The sequence below is a fragment of the Prunus mume genome, linkage group LG1 (genome assembly GCF_029339155.1).
Source record: "Prunus mume cultivar Tortuosa linkage group LG1, ASM2933915v1, whole genome shotgun sequence".
In the NCBI taxonomy this organism is placed as follows: Eukaryota; Viridiplantae; Streptophyta; class Magnoliopsida; order Rosales; family Rosaceae; genus Prunus; species Prunus mume.
This window is the reverse complement of record NC_142698.1, coordinates 1,834,315-1,860,151: the sequence shown is the minus strand read 5'-3', so window position 1 is coordinate 1,860,151 and position 25,837 is coordinate 1,834,315. Positions and strand designations below refer to the sequence as shown.

Genomic DNA, 25,837 nt, shown 5'->3' with positions numbered 1-25,837 from the left:
TGAGTTTTTGACCATAATGACATTCCTGGTTTGAAGGAGACGATTACAAGAATGATCAAGCCACATTATCCTAAAAGTGAGTTTTAGGTCAAGTATTACAGTTATGAAGACTTAGACGGCGACTCTAACAACAATGATCCTCGTAACATTGTTCAGTTGGATGTATTCACGTTGGGTTGGAAGGAAGTCATAATGGAATTAGACGTGTTAAGGGTAAAGCCTTGCAATCCTCCTCAATGTCAGTAGGTAGCAAAACTCCATGAAAGACAGGTAATAGTCCAGAGTTTTGTAAATTTTGGTGTAAATTTTCTAGCATGTTGGTTTGCTCTCTTTGGCATCTGATTCTGTATTGTGTGCACTGCTGGTTTTGGTTATGTTTTTATCTTGATGCTCTTGTCTTTTTTATAGTTATGCTTGGCCGCTCTTGTCTTTTTTACAGTTGTGTTTGGCTGGATGTTGCCAGCTGTGCTTGGTGCTCTTCTAATGTCTGCTTTATGTTACTTCTATGATTTGTCGCCTTATTTTGTTGTAGTTAAGAATTCTAGAGGTGACATGTATGGTTTGGAGTTGAAAAATTAGGGGAAATTAAAAAAGAATGCGGATATCGTACATTTTATATGATTGCACTATGAATCGAGTGCTCTTCTCTTAAGCATAGTTATTATAATGCCTTTTGCACACAATTTTGTCTCCCTTGGTAGTATAGAGAATGTATGCGACACCAAAAAAAAAATTATGATGATGTCGCATTGTTGTGGGTGTGCTGGTCCGGATCAAGATCAACCCCATTAGCTAGATCAAACCCCATTTATAATGTCATAGGGTGCAATTAATTCATGAGTCTATTGTGTGGCTCAAAAGCCGGCCTTGTTGATACCCAAGTCATGTTTGATTCAACAAAATTCTTACCGGTGTTAAATTTAGATTGTTCAATTCTCCTTGTGTCTTTTCTGAATATTTTAGTCACAAATCAGAGTGATGAGAAAGGAAAGTTGTACAAAAATTATTCTCCAATTTTCAAAATAAAATATAATCACGATCAATCTTGCATATAGGCATTTGAGCATTGCACAAGCTATATAATTAAGTAACCCAAACAAAGAGATAAAATAATAATAAAACGCAAACAAATCCAAAGGATTTTCAGCTTAAAACCTCTCTGCCATGGCAAAACTCCCAACACGATTGTTCCCTTGAAATTTCAAACAACAAAGCATCACAACCTCACCAAATTCTCTCTTACCCCAGATATTAAGTAACATCATTGAACCTAAGTAGGTCAAGAAGAATGTTTTATGGGATCGATTAGGGTTTTGGGAATTGATGAATTGATTGGTTGTCAAGTGGGAAAAAAATCAATATGGCTACCTAAATTTATCTTGGCTCCCTTTTATTAATTACGATGACAAAAAGAAAATCAAATTCCACCGGTCGTGGGATTTCATGCAACTTGGCTCTTTTTTGGGCGTGTGAATATGCGAGGCCTGCCAAAGATGATTTCAGATGGGTCGAGGCCCACTTCCTCCGGACCCATGGGTGGGAAAATCTGAGTGTAAACAATGCCCCCGATTTTGAAAATCTTTGGTTTTTGAACACTTGTAGCTGAATGATTTGTTGAAATGTGTGTTTTAAATGCTTCATTCTCATGAATATTAATAGAGAATATGTTGATATGAATATGACTAAGGAGAATAGGATTAAGAAATGAGATTAATTATGGTACAACGCAGAGAATAAAAAATTAAAAGATCCATAAAATCATTATATTAGACAAAAACATTTATTTAGTTCATCAAATAAAACTTGATCCTCTCCATATCTCAACTACTAATTACTAGCATCAAACTGAAAGTACAATACTAGTTCAAGAGTTGTCAACTGGGAACTCAAAGAGTATAAGGGGATTTGATTCAAGTTATGTCTTTGGCTAGCTATGAGACGCTTTGGAAAGGTGTTCGAGTTGAGAGTACTTGAAGTTTGTTCAAATTAGTTGTTTGTTCTTGAGATGAATGTTACATGATATTATTTATGTATTAACATATTCGTTGTGTCATCCACGTAAAGAAATGTGTATAAATTTTACAGGAAAATGCAGCAAGACTTACAATAAGGGTACTCGGTGAACTCCCCATCGAAAGTGGAGGCTGACGTCTTGAAGAAGATGTTGATGTCCAAGTGTTTAAGGTAGATGATTTTAATGGTGGGATAGGCCACTTCCTTGGACCTGTGTGAGTTTTTGACCATAATGACATTCCTAGTTTGGAGGAGACGGTTACAAGAATGATCAGGCCACATTATCCTAAAAGTGAGTTCCAGGTCATATATTACAGTTATTAAGACTTAGACGGCGACTCTAACAACAATGATCCTCAGTGTTAGTGGGTAGCAAAACTCCATGAAAGACAAGTAATAGTCTAGAGTTTCGTAAACTTTGTTGTAAATTGTTTGGCATGTTGATTTGCTCTCTTTGGCCTCTGGTTTTATATTGTGTACACTGCTAGTTTTGGTTATGTCTTTATCTTGTTGCTTTTGTATTTTTTCTAGTTATACTTGGCTGCTTTTGTCTTTTTTACAGTTGTGTTTGGCTGGATGTTGTCGGTTGTGCTTGGTGCTCTTCTAATGTCTGCTCTTAAGCATAGTTATTATAATGCCTATATCGTACATTTTATATCATTGCACTATAAACCGAGTGCTCTTCTCTTAAGCATAGTTATTATAATGTCTTTTGCACAAAAATTTGTCTCCCTTGGTAGTATAGAGAATGTATGCGATACCAAAAAAAAAAAAATTGTGATGATGTCGCATTGTTATGGGTGTGTTGGTCCGGATCGAGATCAACCCCATTAGCTAGATCAAACTCCATTTACAATGTCATTAGGTACAATTAATTCATGAGTCTATTGTGTCGCCCGAAAGTCGGCCTTTTTGATACTCAAGTCATGTTTGATTCAACAAAATTCTTACCGGTGTAGGATTTGGATTGTTCAATTCTTCTTGCATCTTTTCTGAATATTTTAGTAAAAAATCGGAGTGATGAGAAATGAAAGTTGTACAAAAATTATTCTCCAATTTCCAAAACAAAATATAATCACGATCAACCCCACATATAGGCATTTGACCATTGTAAAAGCTATATAATTAAGTAACCCAAACAAAAAGATAAAATAAAATAAAACGAAACAAATCCAAATGATTTTAAGCTTAAACCTCTCAGCCATGGCAAAACTCCCAACACATTTGTTCCCTTGAATTTGGTTATCGTTTGATCGTCGATCGAATATTGCATTTAATCGTTATCGGGGTTCGACATGTTCAAACCATTGGATCGACTCCAATTTAAAATATGTTGATCTAGGCATCCCTACGATAGTGTAGGAATTCGCGGATGGTGAATCGGAGCCCGGATTTCCCGATTCAATAACTTAAAGTTTGCGATTAAACGATAACCGTTTGATCGCATTTACGATCGCGAGCAATCTGACCGTTTGATCCAGACCAAACTTGCAGGACATGTATTGTAAACCTTGTGGAACCCATAGGAATTTCTAGATCAGAAATCATAGATCGTGGGCCACGTTGACCCAATTTGGAAATCAGAGACGTTCTTAAAGTCAAACTATGTGTTTAGGAACGTCTCATTCCTTGTACACTTACTTGAAACCTTGGGAACTAGGATTTTAATTTAAAGTTTCCGTTCGAAGCGTTTTATATTAATTTCGTACTTGTATTCTGAAATAGGTACTCCAATCACGCGTACGCAGAGGCGAGACTCTCTCGGGTCAAGCAGCGTGGGACTATTTGTGGGACATTGAACATTGTTTTATGATGGAAAACTATGCATGATGATTTAATGAGTTTATTATTTTTATTAATTGTTGGATTTGATATTTCTATATATTTTTGAAATATATTTGGGTTTTGGCATTTTGCAAGTATCTTGAGTTGATATATAATATTTTTGAGAATTGCTACGTATGTTTGGTTATGTGTGGGGTACGTGAGGTGTTGACGTGGGATTTTGGAAAGAATTGAGATTGTAATATGTATGTTTGAAGTGCTATACGCACTACCCTATGTACCTTCCCGGATCTTTGGAATTTGAGATACTTGGATATGTTGGAACCCGGGCACTATTGACAGGGTGTTTCGTATACCCTTAGTGTCACCACCCAATTTGAAAATAAGGAATATTCCCGAATCATGGTGTGAGTCATACCATAGTCCTAAGAATAAAATCCTACAACCATGATAATATGAGAAATAGAGCCACAATTAATACAAATTTACTTAACAACATAAAATCATAGTCGCAATAGCTCGTAGTTATTTTTATCAAACAGTTGACCACTTACAATTATTAACTACACAAATCAACAACAAAAGCCTAATAGCTTAGTTGAAACCTACTCCATCAAACTTCGCCCTGAATCCTGTACAATCTATTGGGGTATGAGTATTCTAATGCCCAGTAGAGCACCGTCAAACCCCTTAAGGTCAACTAATAGTTAATCAAAGTGTCATGCATCAAACAACACAAGATACAAAAATTATGCAACCATACCAGATAAATAAATTTGCATATGCGGTGATGCCATGAACTCACTTCCTTCTAATCCCACTAATTCATACCTTAGCGCAACAAGCATGCATGTCTTATACCATGCGTTTTACCATTGCGGTTCCGAATACCCTAAAATATGAACTAGCTCTCATCCGTTCCTTAATCCAGTTTTCTTTTGTTTATGAATTTCTCAACTTTCAGTTTTCATTAGAGGCCCTGCATCATCTCAATATATTCAAGCCCTGCTCCCGTCACCTGAATGTATTCCATATTTTTTTACTTAGATATATTTAAGGCATTCTCCCACCCCTTAGATATACGTCAAATGACACACACATCCTTAACACTACTGTATTTATTATGCATATGTAATTCAATGCAAACATCATTTATCTTTGCTGAATAATAATATAGATAGTAACAATAATATTTCAGATTTAATCACATGAATAATAATATTCACCCAACGTCAAATAATATATACGAAGAAACATCAAATAATATTCACCTAGCAAAGCAACAATAATATTCATATTTATAGCACTATATATAAGCACCAGGATTAAAAGTGATATGGTCCAATCATCGGAAATCAAGAAACACTACCTTGTGTCCAGCGAGCTTAACCTTGTGCGGGTTCGTCCTTGAAAGTATGCAAAGTAGAACACCTAATTAAGATAATTTACTGATTAAAATTCACTAGAAATAAGGAAACACGTTTGAGTGTCCTACTGGCACACATAGACCTAAAACCCCATAATACGCTTGATAAGTTGTTCAACCCAATTGATACTCCCTCAACCTCACGTCCAAGCAAGCATAGAACCAATCGTCAAGGAAAAACTAATCTCTTCCCCTCCTGTAATAGTTCTACTTTTTGGGATGTTTAAAATCAGGTGGTTAGGCTCTAAACTCATAAAGAAAATTTAAAACATCAATTTGAAACAAAAACTTCAGTTTTACTAAACATTTGGGTTGGAACACATTAACTTTGAAAATTCACTAAATATTGAGTTTAAATCAAAATTAGGTAAAACTCATATCACAACTAGACATAGAAACATTAAAAATGTCAAAATTTGATAAAAAGTAGGGTTAAGGAAGCATGTCAAAATAGAAACCAAAATAGACTAGGCTGTAGAATGTTATTTTTTCAAGTTTGTACACTTGTTCTGAAAAATCACCAAAATTTCAATTTACAACCAAACTAGATAAAACTTTCCAGATTTGAAGAAGATATGTGAAAGTAAAAAATATTGAAATTTCATGAAAATCCAAGTTCAGGAAGTTTTCAAACACGTATTCAAAGCAGGGCGTGCAGTAGAATCAAAACAATTCCAACAACATAGTCTCTACTTTGAAATTTCACAAAAAACTGAATTTAAATTCAAATGGCACAAAACCAACTTTGAAATAACCCTTGAGATATCAAATTTGATGTAACAAAATTCCATAATGAAATTGGTACAAAATCACATCGAAATAATCTAGAACTTCACAAAAACATACTTTGAAAGAGATATATGCCATTGAGGCATTCTAACCAACACTTGATTTACAACTAGTACCAACATTTCATTCCTTCAAAGAATCATTTACTTGAGATGATAGTGGCTAATTTGATCAATTGAATGACAAGCAACAAGCCATTTGAGAGAAAGTACACATCTATAACAAGAAATTCAATATAATCAATGAATAAGTTTTGTTCATACCAATTTTTAAAGAGTTATAATGGTTGCATTTTGTTGACCTTTGGATATGTTATGAAGAGGAGAATTTGGAGTAACTATCATGAAGAAACCGTAGTGTTTTGAGCTTTCAAAACACGTGTTCTGGATTGAAAACAAGGGAAGGAACTAGGATCGAAGACTATAAATAAGTTCCACTTTAAACATTCCCAAGGTGGCTATAGAAGTCTTATCAACCTAAATTTTTGATATGTTATAATAGACAGAATTTTGAACAACTTTGATGAAGGAACCAAAGTCATTTGAGTACAGGAAATCATAGAAACATATTGAAACTGAGCATTCTATTGCGAAATCAGGAAATGGTAAACATACTGTGATCATACCAACTTTTCGGAGCTTGTGCTAGTCGGATATAGCTAAAATTGGAGAATGTGATACGAATCACGTAAATAAACAACTTTTATGAAGGAAGTTTTCTCGTTTGAGCTTCCGAAATTTGAGTTCTAGGCTACTCCAAGGAAGTGATGAATTTTTGATTTTTTGAAGAGGAACAAAAGAAGAATGAGGATGAAAATAAGGTGAATGAGGAAGAAAGTGATGATACAATGAATAAGGAGGAAGAGAATAAATTCATGATTGAAGAATCTTAGGCTAGGTGACTCACCACTTTAGACTAGGTGACTCATTTTTCATAATGGCAAATTTGAAAGCTTGAGGCAAGATGAGAAAAATGGAAAAAATGGGAGGAGGGTGGTTTGATGCCCTCCACGTTTTAGAATATTTTTTTTGTTGGCCTACAAGGGTATTTTGGTAATTTTTCACACATAGGGGTATTTTGGTCATTTTTAAACACACTTATTTTAATAATCATTCTCCACCATAATATTATTTTTCATTGAAATATGAAAATCCACTTTGAATTTTTTGGGGTATTACACTTAGCGGGGTAGTCTGCATGTGTAGAACTTGTCACATGTGTATGAGTATTGAAGATTCTAATGTATGTGCTGGTGAGCTTAGTCCCAATTGGATGGCTCGTTCCCTAGACACATGGTCAATTGAGGATTCTTCCATGTGGACTAGTCAAACAATCCCCCAGTTGGATTGTTTCCCTGTTACAAATTAGGTGGTATCTTACTATATATATATATAGTTATGTCATATTATATAAACTTATATATATAACTATTCTTCCTTTATTATTTATTGGTGAGGATACTTCCTTGCTCGCAGTGCCGACGGGCACACATTTCGAGAGATTTATTTTGGTATAATAAGGAAAAGTTTGGATGGGTTGATTAATAAAGTTTCATTAGGGTTTTCGGATTTAGATATGGTTTTGACCAAACTTTTATATATATATATATATATATATATGGATGTGACGGTTTTGAATGCATATGGTTTTCGGCATCGTTTTTTTTTTTCCTAAACGGTGGGGTTATATTATGTTGGTTTCAATTGAACTAAACTTTGTTTTTGTCCACTCACACTTTTCTATTTTGCGCCCCCCAACCAATAGTTGACTAAACTAAGCAGCAGAGCCGGGTGAGCTTTCAATCCCGAGCTTTCAGAGGAGTCTTTTATTCTTTTCTCTCTGTTGAACTTCCTTTTCATTTGTAAACTAAATTCTTTGATTGCTTTTTTATCACCCGTACTAGGGTATGATTTGTGAGGCTAGAGGCCTTTGTTGTAAATTGTTTAATCGTTTTCTAAAGCATGTTGCTTGTTGGGATATTAAACTATGTTTTTAACAGGTTGAGGAATTTGGTAAATGTCCTTTTTCAAGGGGGACTCACGAAATTTCGCAGAAACTCTCGTTCTTTAGTAAATGGGCCCGGGTCAGGTTGATGCTGGAAATACCAAAGGATTTGTCCCTTATTTCGAGGGATTTGGGGCGTGTCCTGTCAATTTCAAACAATTTCTTACTAGGCCTGTACAATGTAGACATTAAAATAAAATGGTTAGCTGTAAAATTAATATGTTCAATCAAACTTACCAAAATCTTTAATAGAAAAACTAAATTAAACAAAATTAAACTTACCCAGAATTTCTTTGATAAGAAACCAAACAAAGACATAATGGAGAACAAGAGAATCAATATGACAGGGAAGTAGGTATGCATTTGGCTTTGTCTGGCCATTCAATTAGAGTCAGGCTTGGGTTTCTTTAAGCTCTAGAGTGATAAGTGTCGCTGTAGAGAAAGAGGAAGGTGAATGGATGAGAGGGACTTTTTAGAACTTGTGAACATGTTTTAGGCCAAACCAATAAAAGATTTTCTCTCTCTTTTCCACCAATTTTTATTTATTTAATAAATTAATATAATTTTGACAACACGCGTTGTGCGTTGTAGAACTTAAAACTACTACAACACGCAAGACCGCGTTGTGAAAATAGGTCTACGCTATATTTTGACAACACGCTATACATGCACGTTGTTATAAATTGTATAATACAATGTGCTGCTTCTGTGGGTTGTTAAAAAAACTGTTCCACAACGCATATGAATGCATGTTGTTGATTACATGTTGTCATAAGGTATTTTTCTCATAGTGTTAGAATGTGCAACAATATCGAAATATTTCAATGCAAATTAAAGATCTACTAAAATCAAATCTTCAAACTTTATTATTTAAATCTTGATTAAGTCTCATATTTTCTTTTAATAATAGATAGTATCTTAATGTCACGGTTACCTAAGCCAAATAGAATATGTTTAGAGAACCCATTTAGTTGGAATTACAACGCAATTCGATCATTTTCTTTTCTCAATGTTCTTGATCACATTAATAGGGTACGAAATTTATATCAAATGCTTAACATGATCATTCTCAATTTAAGCTTAATTAGAAACTCTTTTATCAATTAAGCTCATAACTCTGACAAGAGATTCCCGAATCACATCTTAGAACATTCTCTTCCTTTACTAGAAGTCGAGATCCCTTGTTGACGCTCACAAGCCTCTATAGACTTATCGAGAACCCCGACGATATCTTAAGTCAACTAAGGATCGAGCCTAGCCATATGACACAGTCAAAGATCAACGACCCATCCATAAGACTACCATGGTGCCTCAAGTCTAAGGACTAACCTTGTGTTATTACAACCATAGAAATCTTGTTTGACATGTAAGTAAAAGTTTTATACAAGATTTCTTGTTTGATCGCATTTATTGAACTCACTCTCTAGCAAGCATCCACATGATTATCTCAGTGTCTCCTAGACTAGTGACTTGAGACAAGTCATCCTCCTAGTTGAGCAGATATAGTGTGTGTTGGTCCTTACGGTTCGTTAATGCCCAATTAATCGTCCTATCATTGGGAAAAGTGTAGGGTGTGTGCTATAGGGAAAGGTCTCGTTGCATCTAACTTCTCTATACCACTTTTCTCATCTCACATGCTATGGACTTCTTGACAAGTGTGTAGTTATTAGGAAGACTATTACATGAATCAAGGTAATTTCCCTTATAGATTAACGTGAATAGTTAATTAATTGAAATATCCATAAAAGATTTTATCTCATGATTGGCTTTTTGGGCATATTTCCAACAAGTGAATGCTCAAAATCAATATGTAAATGCCTAGTGCTAAAAAAAATTATTATCATAGTTTGTTTTAGTTTAGGCAGTTTCCATATATGTCAAACCAAATCACACCAAATCAATTACGGTTTCGTTTGAACCAAAGATTACACCTTTTTAATGTTGAAACCAAACCAAACCAATGGATAAGTTTAGTTTGACCGATTTGAATTGTTCGGCTAGTTTGATGCCTAGCTTTGCATGCTTTGGCTCAACATGTCTTAAGCTTATGTCAAACCAAATTTCACCGTTTCACCGATAGATATCACCGCATTCAATCGGTAGCGGTATCAAGATTTTGATTCAATACCGAACCGAATAGTACTCTATTGAAATATAAATTTTTTTCATTCAACAAACGTGTCATTTATGTTTGGATTGTGTTTGTATTTTTGTAAGTCATAAGGCATAAGTTTAAAAGCCATAATGCATGAGTTTTAACCATTTGGATTTGATGAATATGTTGATGGATAAATATTGATTTGGTTGATTTGGATATTGAATATGTTGATTAGGATTTGGATATTGAATATGTTAATAGATATTGAATATTGAAAATGTTGATGGATATTGAATATGTTGAATCTTTGAATTTGTAACTTAGGCATCACTTATTTTGGTGTTGAATATTGAATTAATTCATTTTTTAGTTGTATCATTTGGTACCGGCGATACCGTTTGATGCCTAGCATTTGCATACCGATTCAAATTTCGTTCGGTAGCTCAACATGCCCACCCCTACTTAAGCTAGAGATACATAATACAAGTCAACATGCTCCCCTTTACTTTTAGGCCCCATTTGGATTCACATAAATGAATTTGTGGGAAATTAATCTCCTTGTAGTTTTCCATGGAAGGGAAATCAAATATTCTTTTCCTATGTTTGGCAACTCTCGGAAAATAACTAAAAAATATCATTTTATTTCCTTTCCCATGTTTGTTTAGTATAGGGATTGGAAATAAATTTTGTTTAGTTTTCCTATTATATCCCTAAGTCAGAAATCATATTAAAAAGTATAGTTAATCGTGGTAAATTGGTCATAAAAAGTTGTAGTTAATGTTTCCTTTGGTTTCCCATGAGGAGGGAAAATGAAACCCAAGGTGGATGGAGGGTTTCATTTTTCTCCTATTTTCCCATGAGCCATGAAACAATTTCTCAAGTTTGGACTTACCAAACATGAGAAAGCAAATAATTTCTCATTCCCCCTATTTTCCCATGTTCTTAAAGAATTAATAAACTCTTAATTGATAATATGGCTTTTGGAGTTTAGTTAACAATAATTTTAATATAGCCCCTACAACTAATTGACAATAAATAACATCTTATATGCTAAATTAAAGTTTGCAACAATATGAAAACATTTCAATGCAAATTAAAGATCTACTAAAATCAACTTTTCAAATGTTACTATTCAAATCTTCGTGTAAGTCTCATATTTCTTTAAGATAATAAAGAACATCTTAGCAAATTAAGAATCTACTAAAACCAATTCCTAAGACTTTCTGAACTATACAAGTCTACGCATAAGTCTCATATTTTATTTTCTTTTGATAGAATTCAAAAGTTTATTTTTTTCCAACAAATAATATCCATTTGTTCATCATTTTACATTTTTATTTCTTGGCATGGTGCCCCAATAACTTACCAAATTGGGGTGAGGGCTGTGGTCTCACGCCCCTCCTTGCGCGTTGCTGTCACCTCCGTCCACAAAATGGGTGCAGAAAAGGCAAAACTCCTCAGAAATAGGAACCGGTGATCACCGTTAATAGCCGGTAATCATCCGCCGTCAAGAGCTCATCGGGCGGCGCCCCACCCCCAATCCGCGCACAGCACTTACCGGCTGTTTACGGTAAATAACTAACAACTAATAACATGGCCACACCTGAATATTAATCATCTCACAAACAAGCGAGAGATATTAAAATATAAAATGACAAATAATAATAATAATAATAATAATAATAAGGAAGGAAAAAAAACATTACCGTACGCTACCCAACGAGAAATGAAAATGAGAAACAATCTAGAGAGAGAAGGTTCAAACATTAGAAGCGTTTTATAAATTTTTTGTAGAGAGAGAAAGGGCAGTGATTGGTGGAGAGAGAAAGTTTGATATGTTTTTGTGTTTGTTGGGGCTTTGATATTGTCTCCGTCCCGTTTCTCTATTCTTCTTCCCCTCCGAAGCCAAAAGCCCTTCCTTATTCTTCTCAGCTTGAGAGAGAAAAAGAGTAAAAACCTAGAATTTTTTTTATGTTTTTCTAGAGAAAGTTGGCGTAATTTTCTCAGATTTCTAGAAGCTGAGGATCAGAGCTAGGGTTTCGATTCTGAATATTCAGGCTTTGGTCGTGCAAGGTGAGGTTGGGATTGTGGGGTGGATCGAAATGTTGATTAGGAATGCGAATTCGTGGGAATTCTAGTTCCGATCTTGAAACTAGGGCTCGAATTGAAGGCTCAAAGCAATGGATGTGGACTCGTCGTCGATGGTGCCGGAGACCGATCACGATCCAGCCGTGCCGAACCACAGCACGACGTCGTCTCAGGCCGCAGTTGAAGGGGAACAACAGCTAGGTGAGCAGTCGCAACCTGGAACTGGATCTCCAGCGCAGCAGCCTCAGCAGGCGGCGGCGGCGGCGGCTCCACAGGCGCAGCAGACTCCAGTGGCCGGGCCGCGGCATGCCCCGACGTACTCGGTGGTCAATGCAATCTTAGAGAAGAAAGAGGACGGCCCAGGGCCAAGGTGTGGCCATACGTTGACTGCGGTGGCCGCCGTGGGCGAGGAGGGCACCCCTGGGTGCATTGGCCCCAGGCTGATTTTGTTTGGTGGTGCCACCGCTCTTGAGGGCAATTCGGCGGCTTCCGGGACTCCATCTTCAGCTGGAAGTGCGGGCATAAGTATGTTATTTTCTTTGATTACTTTGGTATCTCCGTGGTTTGAGCTTCTAGGTTTAGCTGCGTGGAAACCCTAGTAGTAATGGTTTGGTGGTGGTATAAGTAATTTATCAATCTAGCTTTGTTAATTTCTGATTGAGGTTTTTTCTTCTTCTCTGTTAAAAGACCTTGTTATGTTCAGTGTCTTTAATCTGGGGCTGCATTTATGTGCCTGCTCACATATTGTTAATGGTTCAAGCAAGCTAAATTGCTGTCTTTCAATTCAGGAAAGAAAAAAGTACTTTTCATTAAAGTGAAATATGGTGATTCAGGCTGTTTTTTATTATCTTGCAAAATAATAATGAAATGCTTGGTGGTTTAAAGCCTCTATTTAATCTTGGCTCAGTTTTATTCATTTCCGATAAATTCATTTTGTGTGATGCAAATTTGCTATTGTCATTTCCTTGAAGTGATTTGAGTGGTTGGGTAGTTTTGTTGTAGCCCAACTAATATGCATGTAGTTTTCTTCTTTTTGTTGTTGTTTCAGAAACCTCACTCGTACAATTCTTTTTAACTTAAAGTGATCAAGTAGCATGTATGTAATGTCGTTGGAGCTTCAAATCAGTCAGTGCATTTTGTTTTCAACTATGGTGTTGAAATTCTTGATTCATTTTTCATTGAATTCTACTATGTTTGCAGTTAATATTCGAATCTTCCTTGACCCAATTGTTTATTTTGTGAGGATCCCAAGTTTTGGTTCTTTCTGTTATACTCTGCTCAAAGTGACCAGGATTTTAGGCCCAATCCATATCTTCACTAATGCCTGTGCTTGTAATGAAGCTGAAAAGACTAATGAACATTGATTCATTTATTTTAATTATCTTAAAGGAAGAAACTTTCTTGTGGAGTCTTGTGGTGATAGTATTTCATGTCTTGCTCATGACCATTGTGGTTTACTTAATTTCAGGACTAGCTGGTGCCACAGCCGATGTGCATTGTTATGACGTGCTAACAAATAAATGGTCTAGGTAAGCCTAGGAACAAGTATTCCTTGTCTTATCAGCATGTGGCTATCCATACTTTGTTATTTACCCTTTGTGCTTACAATGATATTATTTTCAGGATCACGCCCTTTGGAGAACCACCCACCCCAAGAGCTGCACATGTAGCAACTGCTGTTGGAACTATGGTTGTTATTCAGGTTAGCACACTATGTTTTATGCCACAAGTTATGATTCCTAAGTCAAAGCTGTATTAACATTTTACTATGCATTTCGTAATTACATTCTTACTGGAATCTTTGATATCAATACAGGGTGGAATTGGTCCTGCTGGCTTGTCTGCTGAGGATCTTCATGTTCTTGACCTCACGCAGCAACGGCCTCGATGGCACAGGTTAAACTTCTTAATGGTTTGCTTTCATCTTCTTATGAAATTTATTATGTTATTTTTAACGAAGTGGAGCTAATTTTCTTGTAGGGTTGTTGTTCAAGGCCCTGGACCAGGGCCACGCTATGGACATGTGATGGCATTAGTGGGGCAAAGATATCTCATGGCAATTGGTGGGAATGACGGTGAGTCAGTTGAAGGGTCATCTTACTAATCTTTCGTGCATTGAATTAAAACAAAAAGAATCTGCATGATTAGGTTTTTATTGATCTTAAGGGAAATTGGTGTGTGCTTTCCAGGAAAGCGGCCTTTAGCAGATGTTTGGGCCCTTGACACAGCTGCCAAGCCTTATGAATGGCGTAAGTTGGAACCGGAGGGGGAGGGTCCACCACCATGCATGTATGTCTATCTCTCCCTCTCTAACGTTCATGCCACTTAATATCATATTATCACATATGCAGATACGTCTATGTGTCTGACCTTTTTGGTATTTATATAATCACATGCTTGGATTTCCAAATGAACATGTATTCTTTGCACGACTTTTGGACATTGGCTTCCTACTTAAAGTCTCTTTTCCCATTTATTTTGGTCCTTTTATATGCCAGTGGACTTGTACTGTTAGGGCCTGTTTGTTACAAGGGCTTGGCTTGGGCTGGATTGCCCAAAATTTAATCCCATATTTGTTTCACATGGTTCTAATCTTAAATGGCATTACCAATACTGGCTCCACCAAAAACACCTCTTTAGGTGTTCTTATGGAAGTCTGGGGAGAGGAGGGACAAATTGTCCCGAGCCCTTCGCTAGTGACATCACAGTGCCCCTCTCCCTCAACCAGCAACGTTGCCTGCAAACCAGCCACAACCAACAACGATCAAGAGCCAGCAGACCCACCTACTACCACTGCTTTCTCTCTCCTCCGGCCATATCCCAGATTCACCATATCCGCCATAGCCACTGCATCATCGTCCCAATAAGCCATAACCCGTTTGAAATTCAAAGAAAAAAACACCACACAAACCCATTGCATCATCGTCCCAATCTTCCCCCACCCCAGCAACATTGATGTGCCCCTCTCCCTCAACTCCTTTTCTCTACCGCTCTCTGCAGATCCACAAAAAAAAAAAAAAAAAAAAAAAAACAAAAAAGAACAGAAATTATTTCAATTTTGGCTAAGAAAATTACAAAACAGGAGTTTTTGGGGGTTTGGGGAAGGGATGGTTTGAGATGATGTTGAATTTGAGGGTACAAAAGGGGAGTGGCAGCTTGGGTTCTTTGCTGGGCAGAGGAGGAGATGAAGTTGATTTATTTTAATCTTATTTTATCATATTTTTTGTGTTTTTCTTATCTTTTTCTTTTTCTTTTAATTAGTTTTTAATGTTTTATTAATATTTTTTTTTCATCAAAAAAAGTTTAATTAATATTTTAGTCAATGTAAATTTAGTCCCAGTCCAATCATATATCAAACAAGTGATAAGTGTTGTCCAACTTAGACCAAGCCATGCCAATCCAAGACAATCCATAAGCATAGTCCATGCCAAGACAGTCCAGCATAACAAACGAGGCCTTAGAAGCATATATTTCATGGTCTCGTGTTTCTAAACTGGGTAATGTTTTTTGTTTTATCGGTGATTGAATATCTAGTAATGAGTGTGCTGATTATTTGATATTTGATATTTTAGTTGTCAGAGAAGTTGAATTATTATTTTTTCTAGACATGATGATAGTAGGTTCATTAGGAAATTTTTTTTTTTGGGTGGATACCATGCGGAAAAAGTCACTTGCCCTCCTAGGGACCCTCTATTATTGGGCCTTAGGCTCATGACCCCAGAAATTGCTGGTAATTGTCTCATTCTATGTTCTTTTTACTGGGGCTGTTACCTATAGTGTGCAGAAAGAGTCTGCTGAACACTCACTTTCCAGACATCACTTGCAGTTTGTTGAATGAGCCTCATTTCTCACCGATTTGATACATGTTTCATTTGGGCTCTGATATCTAATTTATATTGTCACCTGGACAAAGAGTAATTATTCTATGTAAATCTACCACTGAGAATGTTGAGTTTGAGAATTTTGCCTTGTCCATTATAATTTCCTTTTGTATCAAGACCTTAATTTCAACCCTTTGTCATTCTCTCATTTTCTTGTTTTATGATGTTACTTTGTTATAGATCTAAAGGGTCCCATTCTCAATTCTCTCTTTCCATTTGGGTTTATTTATTTTTATTGAAGAGTCTTTTTCCTTGTCATTTAGATCCAATAATTGCTGTTTAGATCCAATATTGTGAAGTCAATATGTAATCTTAATGTTTACTTTTGACCAGGTATGCAACTGCTAGTGCAAGGTCTGATGGTCTTCTCCTCCTTTGCGGAGGGAGGGATGCAAACAGTGTGGTGAGTCAAATACTGTACAATTTTTTAGTGGTTTGTTTTTGTGGATACATGAATATGATAGTAGCATTTCATGTGATTTTATTTTATTTTCATATTGATTGCTGAGGTGGCTCCATTGTCCATTGGCACTTTGTCTTCTTTGTTACATTCAGTCATTGCAAACTGTGTCAAGGATGAGGCCCATGAGGGTATCTTGTCGGAATGGGCCAAGGAATTGGATAAGTTAATAGCACATTTTGCAATATAACTGTGGAACATTAACCCTTTGCTTGTATATCTAATTCTAACTGAAAACTGAAGTCACCCCTTACATATTAGTAGCAGAAGGACTTGTAATATGAATGCAGTCTTATTCTGATGTATGGGAAAGATGGGGTAGGGGTTTGAAATTTTTTGCATGGATTACTTATTTCTATTTGGCTTTAAAGTTTGTTTTCCTAGGTTGTGTCTGAATGTTTATTTGATTCCTTTCCTCTTTAAATTTTGCAAACCACGGTGTCTCTAATATTAGTAACAGCTTTGTAGTGCGAAGGGTTAAGTTTGTTTTGGTTCTTTTGCTTGCAGCCATTGGCAAGTGCATATGGCCTTGCCAAACATAGGGATGGCCGTTGGGAATGGGCAATTGCTCCTGGTGTCTCACCCTCTCCCAGATATCAACATGCAGCAGTGGGTTTTGGCATCCATTTACTTGTTCCTGTTTTAGTGCTTTCCTTATAATATTTTAAAGTAGCATACTTTTGTTTCTAGGTCTTTGTTAATGCACGGCTGCATGTTTCCGGAGGGGCTCTTGGTGGTGGCCGAATGGTTGAAGATTCATCAAGCGTTGCAGGTACTTGATTTTGGGTTTTGCAAGCTTTTTAGATTTTGTTATGTGGAACATAGGTAGTTTAGATATACATGTCAACTGTGGTTGTTGGGGCAAAAGATTTCATTTAATACTGATGCTCATGATGGAGGGGAAGTAGGCTATCTTAAGTGATCCCTGACGGACCTTGTGGGCTCTTAGCTGAGAATGGGACTGATGTTGATTAAATTATTGCTACTTCATATCATAAAATCACAATGCAGAAGAGAGTGCATTTGCAAACGCATACTAATACACATGTATGTATTGTTAATTTCAATATGCTAGAAATTGATTAAATATGTGTTACAGAATGAATTTAATTTTCTGGACTCAAGATTGTGGGATCCTCTTTGAGAGTTGCTGAACGCTTAATAGATAGAATTTTTCCAGTAGTTTTGGTTGATGCTGGTTGATGTATTTTTGTTTTGCCCTCCCTCACTGCCTAGGATAACTGTGCTGTGCCTTGTTTTTGCTGTGATATGCTTTGAGCTCATATTTGTGGTCTTATTATCTTTATTGTAGGTTTGTATGTCTGAAGTAGCAATGACTCAAATAAGAATGATTTGGCTTTATTCCACTTCAAATAATTGGTCCTTACCACATCATTGCATACAATTTTGGAAATTGATTAAGTTTCTATGAGAAACAGATAGATTGGTAGCCTTGTTTAAGTTCTGTCGCTGTTTATTGGTGTTAAAAATTCCCAGTTTCCAATAGATTCACCATTATAATTATCGTACAAATTCCTATGTTTCTATTGTCCAGTGTTGGATACTGCAGCTGGAGTTTGGTGCGATACAAAATCAGTTGTTACTAGTCCAAGGACAGGTAGATACAGTGCTGATGCAGCTGGTGGAGATGCTGCAGTTGAGTTGACAAGGCGTTGCAGGCATGCTGCTGCAGCGGTTGGTGATTTGATCTTTATATATGGTGGTCTACGTGGCGGTAAGAGATAAATGTGCTATTTCAACAGTTTGGCTGCATATTTTTCCAGTTTCATTAAGTTAGGATGTGAATCTATCAACCAGTAAATTGTTGTAGATCACATAATGGATTAAATAATTTCAGTATGAACACCACGTTTCACTTTGTGATGATATTTAGCTTGTTAATTCTTTGCCACTAAAAGTTTTAAGTTCAAGAATAGACATGTTTAGAGGAGAATAGATGTTGTTTTGTATCTTGAGGTTAAGATTTCAGATACATAGTTGTCTTTTCTGATACATTATTGATTCTTTCAAAATTCAGCCAAGTTTTCAATGATTGGCTTACTAGCATTCAAATTGTTTCTCTGTTTTTATGTTGACTTTGTCTTTCTGTGGATGAGTTAACTAGGATAAAAAGGACATGTAAGGATACTGTAGGTGTAGCAATTTAGTCATTGGTGGAGTATTTTAGAGCCGTGGTTTTGATGTTTCTTTCAAAGGTTTTATATTATGGATTGTGGAGTTCACCTAGCAATTTTATCTTTCCAAGCTTATATAGTATCAAATGATAATATTCAAGCATACTAATTGTTTTGTTTATGCAATAGGGGTGTTGCTTGATGACCTACTTGTGGCGGAAGATTTGGCTGCTGCTGAAACAACATCTGCAGCTTCGCATGCTGCAGCTGCAGCTGCTCAATCTGTACAAGGTCGTTTGCCTGGAAGGTATGGGTTTATTGATGACAGAACGAGGCAGACAATGCCTGAAGCAGCCCCTGATGGTGCTGTTGTGCTGGGAAATCCAGTTGCCCCCCCTGTAAATGGTGACATGTATACTGATATAAGCACTGAAAATGCCTTGCTCCAAGGATCCCGGTAAGCTAGTCATTATGTTTACATTTTGATTGCAGGGTTTGAAGTCACTGAATTGTACTTCTTGGTACTGTTAAAAGTATACCGGATGCTGTTTACTGTGTAGGAGAATGAGCAAAGGTGTAGAGTATTTGGTTGAAGCATCAGCAGCAGAAGCTGAGGCAATCAGTGCCACCTTGGCTGCTGCCAAGGCACGGCAGGTTAATGGAGAAGTTGAACTACCTGATAGAGATCGTGGTTCAGAGGCTACCCCGAGTGGGAAGCAGATATCTACCTTGATCAAGCCTGATTCTGCTGGATCAAATAACATTCCTTCAGCTGGAGTGCGACTGCATCATAGAGCTGTCAGTATTAGATTTTGATCACTACTCTGAATGTTATCTAAAGTCTATGCTGGCAAGAACTTTAAACCTATATGGTTCAGTCCTTAATGTTTCCTCACATGCTTTGTCAGGTTGTTGTAGCTGCAGAGACTGGTGGAGCTTTAGGTGGCATGGTGAGGCAGCTCTCAATTGATCAATTTGAAAATGAAGGCAGACGGGTTAGCTATGGGACTCCAGAGAGTGCAACTGCAGCAAGGAAATTGTTAGATAGGCAGATGTCCATTAATAGTGTTCCCAAAAAGGTTTACACCTTATTTGATATACTTTTGCATCCCCAAATTTCCATATTTTTATTTTTGGATCTTGTAAGGTTAATGTGCATGTTCAACTTTTGAGAAATAAATTTTGCTGACTCTTCCTAATCCACTTCCTATTATGCCAATTATATTCTATAGAAAAATGAAAGAACAAGTGAGGGCCTGAGTGGAATCTCAAATTGCATTCAATAGTGCAAATGACTAATTGTTCTTTCCTAAAAATTAAGCATCGTTGTTTTTGAAACCCCCCAACCCTTGGTGTTTCAGTGAATCATTTCATCCTGCATATAAAATCTATTGGTTTCCTAATTAATGCATTTCCTCTTTTATTATCAGGTAATAGCACATCTTTTAAAGCCTCGTGGGTGGAAGCCTCCAGTTCGCAGGCAATTTTTCTTAGATTGCAATGAAATAGCAGATCTTTGTGACAGTGCTGAGAGGATATTCTCCAGTGAACCAAGCGTCTTACAGCTTAGGGCTCCTATCAAGATATTTGGTGATTTACATGGGCAATTTGGTGATCTCATGCGCCTTTTTGATGAGTATGGTTCACCTTCCACTGCTGGGGATATTGCGTAAGTTTCTTTATTAATACGATATTAAGCAACTTAGTTCATATGGTTCGATATTCAACGATTTTATTCATGCGGGCACTTAATTCTACCTGAATTACATATGATAAGGGGCCTGTCAGTTTGAAATGTGGGCACTTGATTATATGTGCACTCCCATGATATTACGTTGATTATTATATATCTTAATTTTTTAACAATCTAGCTAACTTGTATTATTTTTTGAATGGTTAATATATTTATCAATTGAAAAGGCCAATGACTAGTTTTATCTAATGAATAGTCCTTTCAGTTTGAAGGTTTTGGTTTGTAATATGAAGTTTATGTTTACATATCTTATGTATAAAGATTATGGGATTATAGTATGGAATTCGTGATGTTCCTTTATATATAGGACCTTACATGGCAAGACAGCTAAACATGGCAGAAAAGATCTTCATACTTTATATATATATTTTTGTTCTGATTTACTTGGCACAAACTCAGAATTGACCGAACCAGAAAGTTATATGAGACTAGGAAAAAATTATTTAATAACTAACCTAAGCACCCAATTCCTAAGAAGATGGTACGACAAGAACACATACATAAAATTTCCAGTTAAGCCCTAGTATGAAATTTTTGGTTTTTACCAGTCAGGAACATTTTGGTTAAATTACTGTCAGTAAACGTGCATCTTTTGAAATTGTAATGCAAGGTGGATTCTATAATTGACTGTGCAGGTCTTTTGGGTTTCCATCTTGTATATGCAGGGCTATTTATTTTTTAGTTATATTTTGTTGTGTGTTTAGCAGTTAATTCGCATGCATAATATTTTTACTTGTATTTATAGATTTATAAATATTTCTTTTTTACATAAATGATCTTGCTTTGTGCGTTATACTATTGACAAGTCTACAATACGTAGTATTATGTTTCTTGCAATGATGCTGATTCTATATGGACAAAAATCAGATATATCGACTATCTCTTCTTAGGAGATTATGTTGACCGAGGCCAACATAGCTTGGAAACCATTACACTTCTGCTAGCTCTGAAGGTAAGATTTGGCGTCACTGTTATTCTGTATCAATCTTTTATCACATGATGCTTATCTCTCTGAATACTAATGTCCATTCTCTTTTAAAAAATGCCAAAATTGCAGGTTGAGTATGCCCATAATGTACATTTAATTCGTGGCAACCATGAAGCTGCAGATATTAATGCTCTTTTTGGCTTCCGGATCGAATGTATTGAGCGGATGGTACTGTGTTAGATTATATGATATCTGGTACTTATATATAATATAAAATTTATGAAGCTTACTGACTGAATGACTTACTGAACAGGGTGAGAGAGATGGAATTTGGGCATGGCATCGTATAAACCGTTTGTTTAATTGGCTTCCACTAGCAGCTCTCATCGAAAAGAAAATTATTTGTATGCATGGTGGTATTGGTCGGTCTATAAATCATGTGGAACAGATTGAAAATCTCCAGCGTCCTATTACAATGGAAGCTGGCTCGATCGTGCTTATGGATCTATTATGGTCAGTGCATGTCTGTATTTGTCCGCTTTGTGTGACTTTCATTACTTTAATATCTCTTAATTGTCAATGACATTGTATCATTCACTTTAGGTCTGACCCAACAGAAAACGACAGTGTAGAAGGCTTGCGACCAAATGCAAGGGGTCCGGGTTTGGTTACTTTTGGGGTGAGTACTTTTTATTTGTTTTCGTATTCCTTATTTCACATTACCTATGATGTTTCAGAAATCTATAGGCATCTAAATAAGTAGAGGTGTTCCTTATTTCGTATTCCTTTTGTTAATACTGTACTGTGCTATTTTTGGCTGTTAACGTTGGCAAAATTAGTTAGTAGTCCAAAATGAGATCTGTAATTGTTGATACAGATGGCATTAAGATGATCTACCAACAAATTTGCATAGCATGTTAAACATAGCATTCTGATGATATTATGTTGCAAAGATCTAGAGATATAGATTGATGATTGGATATGTTGATATAAAGGATGAATTTTTTTCTTCAAGAATAAAGGTTGAAATAGATAGTCGGATTGGACATTGTCAGTATTTTCTCAGCTGGTGCTTCTGTTTTTCATTTGAGATGGACGTTAACAGCACTGTATCGTTTTAGCCACCTATTTTGGATTTTATTGCATAGATTATGTGGATATGCTAAAAGCAAGCAATACAAGAAGTGGTTTTATATTCTACTCTGAAGTTGAATCAGTCATCAGTGTTTTTTGTATTTTAAGTTGTACTATATTATTTTTGGTACATAACTCGCTAATTTGTTTCAGTCAGATAGTTTGATCGGTTGCATATTCCTTTAGTTGAGATTCCTTTCGTATAACAAGTGATATGCTCATAAATAGCTTTTGTAGTTTTTGTTTTGTGGTTTTGGCACTTGAGATTCCTTTCCCATGTATGGCAAGTACACTTTGGAGCAGAATGGCTTCTTCCATAGGTATGCAAAAATCAAAACCTATAAAATGGAGGTTTTTGCATCCCTAAGGAAGAGGTGGGTTCCCATTCCTATTCCTTGGCTTTTGAATTATTATAATGATAACTATACCCTTGTGTTATATTCTCAAAATTGAAATTCATCTGTGTCTTGAGAACACCATTATACTCCCATCATTTCCAAACATTGGAATGGGAATGTTTTATTCCAATGGTTTCTAAAATTTCCATTCAGGGAGGCGTATGAGACTCCTAGAATCCCTTTTTGCTAAGCAAAAGGAGCCTTTAAGTAATTGAATTGTTCTTCCTCTTTTGCAATTGGTTCACTATTGACGGTCTAGATTGAAAATGTAGTCAAATGATGCTTGCCATGTAATTCATCTTCTATGACGTCCATGAGGCTTGTCTACTTTACTCGGGTTTATGTTCCATGAGTTTTTATGTTCTAAAGTATCTGGAATGTAAAAATTTGTAACTTTAATCGGTATCTTAAATATCCATTTGTGTCGTATGTCATCTAAAAGGTTTGATGTTGCAGCCTGATCGTGTCATGGAGTTCTGCAATAACAATGATCTTCAGTTGATTGTACGCGCACATGAATGTGTAATGGATGGCTTTGAGCGTTTCGCCCAGGGACATTTGATTACTCTATTCTCTGCTACCAACTACTGTGGTATGAACCTGACCCCTTTATTATTTATGCAGCTTTGAGCGCCTCGCATGACTAAACATCTCATATTTGGCTCTTACCACTTTGAACAGGTACGGCCAATAATGCAGGGGCAATCCTAGTTCTGGGTAGGGATCTTGTGGTCGTTCCAAAGCTCATTCATCCTTTACCACCAGCAATTTCGTCACCAGAAACATCACCGGAACGCCATATTGAAGATACATGGATGCAGGTACGGATGTTTATTCATTAATTTTATTTTGAAATTTATAGTTATAACTTGAAAAGTCCTTGAATGAGGACCTTATTACTCTCTCTCTCTCTCTCTCTGTAATATATATATATATATATCTGTGTGTGTGTGTGTGTTCTTTTCACTGGATTGTTTTTCATTCCTCCCTCTTGGGTGGCTCTTTTGGTTATTATCTTGGTGGTAATCTTTGTTTGATTTGATTTGTTATGAGACCAGGAGCTGAATGCGAACAGACCTCCAACACCAACTAGAGGCCGCCCACAAGTAGCTAATGATCGGGGTTCCCTTGCTTGGATATAATTGATTATTCGAAATTGCTTCGTTATATTCATTCTGGCCTTGTTCTTCCACATGGGATTTCTAGTGCTGTATTGAGCATGATGTCATATACAAGAAATTCCCTCGTTCTTTCACATGGGGTTTCTCGTGCTGTATAGAGCATGATGCCATATACAAGAAGTTCCAAACTTGTGATCTTTTTTCCAGATTAACAAGTTTGAAGGCACTCAGAAATTTTGGTTTTCGCTACACAATTGGTAGGCCATGAGATGATGAGAAATACAAGTTGAAGAAGCAGGTTGCCGTCGGCGGGTAGGTTTTACTTTTGTATGATGTGCTAAAAGTTACAGTTCGGGTCCACCCACCCTTTGTAAATTGAGCCACAAGCAGGTAGAAATCAGTCTTCGTTCTTCGTATGGATTGGTAGTGCTGCTGAGTATTCTTCTGATTAATTTATATATTATTTTTTATTCCTCGTTTTAGGCGTATTATTAATTTCTCTGTTGAGAGAGGACACAGGGGGTCTATTTGTGATGTGGTGAGATATATAAAGATGTTTAGAATCTTTGTGAGCGTCCAATGTATCATAGAGAGGTGTTTGCTTTGTGTAATATTTCATCACTGTTTTGTACAATGTAACATTGTGTGAAGATAAGTAACCTTTTTCGTTTTTGATCTGATACATGCAATATGTCAAGTTTTGGTCGAAAAAGTGTGTATATTATCTTGTTTTCTCGTGCAAATAACTAAACCAGATATGATGCTTGACCTTGGTTTTATTTTTTCCATCTTTTTGTGGTTTATATTGCCTTCGAAGTTGGGCATGGCCAAAACACCTGAGCAATATAACTAACCAGGGATCTTGATGTTTTTTAGCATGAATCTTTTAAGTCGTTTATACAACATGCATGGACCCATAGTCGAAGTCTTTTGTTTTGTTTTGTTTTTTGTTTATAAGCGACTTTGGGTACTGATCACTTGAGCTACAAGCAACTGCTAATCTTAATCTTATAGTTTACTGACAGTACTGATCACGACTTTTTCACCTTTCTTTCATGGGAGTTTCACTAAAACACCCAAAATGGGGGTTGAAATTATAAAAAAATTCAAGCACTATTTAAACATATAAACACACCCAAAACCCATCATTACACACACTCAAAACCCATTTATAAACACACCCAAAAAGTTGACTTTGGGGTTGATTTTGGGTGTGTTTCTATGTTTAAATAGTGCTTGGGTTTTTTTATAAATACATGTCTAGGATTGGGTTTATTTATAAATTTGTATTCTTTCATTCACCCAACACCCACCACTTTTTTCAGCCACTAATTTTAATTGAGTTTACACCAACACTCCTTGAGATTTCTTGTGTTTTCACAAAATCCCCTTAGGTCTCAAAAATTATATGAACACTTCATGAGGTTTCAGTTTATTTTCACAAAATCTCTTTTCGTTGATTGTTCAGAAATTAATGATTTCATTGAAAAATAAACTTATGTAAATGACAAAATTAACCTCAATGAAGTATGTGCAATCTAATCTCAAAGGCCAACTATGTCATTTGGAGAATTCTTTTGTATAAAATCAGCAATTTTAAACTAAATTCAATGAAAAGAGGTTTTACTCTCTTCAACACATCATTAAACTAAACTCAAAACCAAGAACTGTCGAGCAAATCTGAGCATTTTATTCAATATTCGCACCCTATATTCTGATTCCTTTCCCGTCAAAAGAACAACAGTCTTAAATCAAATCTAATGCAAATTCAGTAGAATTATTCATCCTTTTTCCTAAGCCTTAATTAAACACCCCACAAATCTA

At 36.2% G+C, this 25,837-nt stretch overlaps 1 protein-coding gene across 1 annotated transcript; it reads left to right on the top strand.

Annotated features, from left to right (window-relative positions):
- Positions 1 to 11,824: 11,824 nt before the first annotated feature.
- On the top strand, positions 11,825 to 24,695 carry LOC103329351 (serine/threonine-protein phosphatase BSL3). The gene is made up of 21 exons (XM_008231814.2): positions 11,825 to 12,728; positions 13,672 to 13,732; positions 13,827 to 13,905; positions 14,020 to 14,099; positions 14,184 to 14,278; positions 14,393 to 14,492; positions 16,418 to 16,487; positions 17,052 to 17,153; positions 17,235 to 17,316; positions 18,100 to 18,279; positions 18,869 to 19,136; positions 19,240 to 19,477; positions 19,588 to 19,758; positions 20,110 to 20,348; positions 21,300 to 21,384; positions 21,490 to 21,588; positions 21,674 to 21,873; positions 21,964 to 22,039; positions 23,349 to 23,484; positions 23,574 to 23,713; positions 23,951 to 24,695. The coding sequence occupies exons 1-21, from the start codon at positions 12,296 to 12,298 to the stop codon at positions 24,032 to 24,034; spliced, it is 3,018 nt and encodes a 1,005-aa protein (XP_008230036.1). The 5' UTR covers positions 11,825 to 12,295; the 3' UTR covers positions 24,035 to 24,695.
- Positions 24,696 to 25,837: the final 1,142 nt, after the last annotated feature.